Raw genomic sequence first — 4335 nt, 5'->3', positions numbered from 1 at the left:
TAAAAGAAAGAAAAATCTAATTATTATTATTTTATATGAAATGTATTAATAAAAAAAAAAGAATCTATTTTGAAATCTCAGTATTGTTTATAGCTGTGGCTGTGTAGTTAAGGAGCTCACTTTGTAACCACATGGTTTTGGGTTCAATCCTTGTGTGCAGCGCCCTGGGCAAGTGTTTTTTATTATAGTCTCAGGCTGTCTACCACCTTGAATCTACCATCCGTGAATCGGATGGATGAAACATGTATGGAAACTCCTCATGTATCTGTCTGAGATGTCAAGCTAACAAAAATAATGGTAGGCCATCTTGAAAAACTTTTTTAAAAAATAAAACAAATCATAGTTAAAAATGATGAACTGAAAAAGAAAAAAAAAAGATCAAACAGCATTTCATGAACAATTCAAGACCACAGATACCTTTTAATGAGGATTGCAAGAAATTCCTTGGTTAACAAATGGTTAAGTGTTAGCATAAATATTTTGTCAGGTACAGATAAATAAGTGACAAATTCCTGAGGAACCTGTAAGAAAAGAAAAAAAAAATTATTCAACCAGTATTAGTAACAATATAGAATTGTTTAATAAAAAAAAATAATGATATAAGAATAATATGGAAACTCCATTTATGTATTTAGTTTGCAAGTTACTTAATGTGAATTTGTATGTTGAAACAAATATTGCTGTCTTGGGAGGGTCATTAAGCCAATAATAACACATGCACTGGTTTAATATCACTTCTTAATTGCTAGCCAATTGGTTAAATATCTAACCAACAAACTAATCGATCATTTATTTAATGTATTGGTTAAACAATTAATTTGCTGTTTGTTAGTCAAAGTTCTTTCATCACTGTTTGCAATCTTTTCAGTGACTTCCTTCTCTCTTCAAGGTCTGCTCTGACTCTGTCCAAGATCTGATCCTATGCTTTTGTGTATGCATGCTTGTATGTGTGTATGTAAATGTATATTTGCATAGAAGAGGAGGTAAGGTGAGAGTAAACGAAGAATTTGTGTGTGTGTGTGTGTGTGTGTGGTTATGTATGAAGCATTATTACCAAAAACACTGGCTAAATAAAGATACTCTGCCCATTATTACACTTGAAACATCTGTTGCTTAACTTCAAGTCAGCACTGATAAAGCAGACCTATGATCAAAGACATTCTAGCCATGGCCACCCTGTCTTTTATTAAGGTGTGGTGTATCTAAGATTACATTATCTCGGATACACATTTCCTTCTTATTTTAAGAATGTACAGTGGGAATTGAGGGAGATTTAGCTGCTATGAGGTCTTCTGTTTTTATGATTAACAGCTTTTCTTTTACTTGTTAAGTCTGGAAGATTCACCCTAAAGAAAATTCATCGTAAAACAATTTGCAGCATGGACAAAGATAAAAAATATTACATCAGCATATTTTTGATTTAAAAAGATTGATAAAAACCTTTATAAAAACATTAAATAAGCAAATCTTTATTTAATGTCAAACATTAAAAAAAAATGTAATGAAGTCATTTAAAATGAAATTTAATTTGTTATGATGAATGATCCTATGGCAAAAATGTTTATGGTGAAATTTCCTATAACTATTTTTTTAATGTCTGATGTTAAATAAAGACTTGCCTATTTAATGCTTATATAAAAACTCACATCATTCTTTTTTTTTTTAAATGCTGGTATAAAAAAACTTTTATTCTTGTCTGACTGACAAAATTTTTTATGGTGAATTTTCCTACTGCAAAAATGTTTACTGTGAAATGTCTTATAACCATCTGGAAGACGACACAGTGTTCAAGACTTTTGCAGGCTTTCTGAGACCAGTGAGTTTGATATTGTTAATGCTCTGAATAAACTGTTGCAGGTGAGGACCTTCAGAAGAACATGAGCAGGGAGGAAATTCTAGAGGGATGTTGTTCTGTGGCTGAAGGACTAGGGTTGATGGTTAGTGTAGGAGAGTGGTGGGGGTGGTAGGAGTGTTAGAAGCAATAAGAGCAACTAGAGATTGAAAGATAAATGGCTCTGGGGTACCTGACTACTAGAGGTATGTCATTAATCAACTCTGAAGAACCTAAACCATTATAGTAACAATAGAAACCATGTGTAATTAATTTAATTTAGGACCATTACTACTTTAGAGTTTAACTTCTATAGCAATCTCATCATCATCATCATTTAATGTCTGCTTTCCATGCTGGCATGGGTTGGACGGTTTCACTAAGAACTGGTGAGCCTGAAGGCTGCACCAGGCTCCATTCTGATCTGGCAAAGTTTCTACAGCTGGATGCCCTTCCTAACACCAATCACTCTGAGAATGTAGTGGGTGCTTTTACGTGCCACAGGCATGAGGGCCAGTCAGGTGGTTCTGGCAACGGCCATGCTCAGAAGGTGTTTTTTACGTGTTACTTGCACGGGAGCCAGTCCGGCGGCACTGGCAACAACCACACTCGAATGTTATGGTAAGGCGACGCTGGCAACGATCACGCTCGAATGGTGCTTTTTACATGCCACCGGCATAGGAGCCAATCCATGGCCCTGTCAACAATCACGCTCAGATGTGCTTTTAATGTATTATTATAATCCATCACAAGGTTCAACCCCATTATGGTGTGATAGTTTGTCCACCTCAATGACCCTGAGAGATATACCAGCTGAGAACAAGCTCCTAGTAGGGTCTCTCATACTGGACACGTCAAAAGACAGACACTAGACTTATATCAATCACTTCTTCACAGAAATAAAAATGGGCCAATATAACGGCACAGGGCCAACACTGAAGGAAAAATCAGCAGCACCAGCAGAGAGCTCCTTCAAATGCAGTCGCTGTATTCCCATGTAGGCCTGTACAGTCACAACCGATGCTGCACCACCATCAGCAGCTGACATGATTGATTTGGGCACAAATTCATGACCTCTCGAGACCGATGGATACCTACTGTAAGACAATACTATCAATTTGTCTGAATAATCCAATCATTTAAGAATAACTGAATCAAGTGGATGTCTTGGAATTATTTCATTTTCTTTGTTTATATTACAGATTCTTTTCTTACTTTAGTGAAGACATTGACAGCAATTTCCAAAGCTGCAACAAGTCCTTGAGGAGAGACCAAAGACCAGTCAGGTTTCTGGAAGTGGTTGGCATCCAAGCTGGTTTCTAGATCATGGATTGGTCGATTACTTTGTGGATTGTTCACTTGAAGAGCCTGGGCTATTCGGTGCCATAAAATGTCCCAAACACCAGTTTCGGTAAACAGCTGGATCATTGGAATATCCCCCTAAAAGTGGACAATAAAAATAACACATCACTAAAACAAAAAAAAAAAATAGAAAGAGAAAATGTGGCAAAGGAGATGGGAGAAATAAGAGAAACAAAAATATCATTCGACTATCATTTGTAATATTTTTTGTAATACAAGGTCTGATCAATAAGTACCTGGACTGTTGTCATAATAATGAAGCTAAAGACTGCAGAGTGAAGCTACTTGGCAAAGATTGACTTTGAATTCTGCTGTGCACTAAGTTTTAACATTCTAGTTCACTTCCGTTGTTTACGCAGTGCTTGGAAGGAAACTGTTTAGAGTGTGATTGTCATGTTGACCAAAACCAAAAAAGTGGTCATGGTGATACCTGCTCAGAGGTCTACACAAAGTTGCAGAAAATGTATGGAGAGGAATGTATGAACCACACACAAGTGTACGAGAGATTCAGATGTTTCCAAGATGGCCAAAAAAATGTTGATATTGACGAATCAGAGCTCCCATGTTATGTTGGCAAACAATCTTTATTATTAAAAGTGTTCCAATGTTTCTAATAAAACTTTGTTTGCCTTTGTTTTGCCTTTAAACTCTGCTGAGTTTTCCATTTAATTTATTTTTTCGGTACTTTTAAAATTATAAAGGTAACTTATAGACACTCTGTGTATAACAAAATACTGATAGGAAAATGATACAAATTATTATGTAAACAATAGATGCAGGATGGCTGTGCGGTAAGAAGCTTGCTTCCTAGCCACATGGTTCTGGGTTCAGTCCCACTGCGTGGCACCAATGGCAAGTGTCTTCTACTATAGCCTCGGGCCAATCAAAGCCTTGTGAGTGGATTTGGTAGACAGAAATTGAAAGAAGCCTGTTGTATATATGTATATATATCATCATCATCATCATCATCATCGTTTAACGTCCGCTTTCCATGCTAGCATGGGTTGGACGATTTGACTGAGGACTAGTGAAACTGGATGGCAACACCAGGCTCCAATCTAATTTGGCAGAGTTTCTACAGCTGGATGCCCTTCCTAATGCCAACCACTCAGAGAGTGTAGTGGGTGCTTTTACGTGTCACC

General features: G+C 36.7%; 1 protein-coding gene across 1 annotated transcript in view; it reads right to left on the bottom strand.

Annotated features, from left to right (window-relative positions):
- LOC106881984 (serine/threonine-protein kinase 36) overlaps window positions 1–4335 on the bottom strand; it is a 168015-nt gene that overhangs the window by 42014 nt on the left and 121666 nt on the right. Inside the window, exons 24-25 of the mRNA XM_052974262.1 lie at window positions 3047–3271; window positions 418–521 (exon numbers count right to left, since the gene is read on the bottom strand). Of these exons, the coding sequence (XP_052830222.1) occupies window positions 418–521; window positions 3047–3271 (329 nt within the window). The remainder of the gene's footprint in view (window positions 1–417; window positions 522–3046; window positions 3272–4335) is intronic.

Source organism: Octopus bimaculoides, chromosome 1, assembly GCF_001194135.2.
Source record: "Octopus bimaculoides isolate UCB-OBI-ISO-001 chromosome 1, ASM119413v2, whole genome shotgun sequence".
In the NCBI taxonomy this organism is placed as follows: Eukaryota; Metazoa; Mollusca; class Cephalopoda; order Octopoda; family Octopodidae; genus Octopus; species Octopus bimaculoides.
This window is presented reverse-complemented; position numbering and strand designations above follow the sequence as displayed.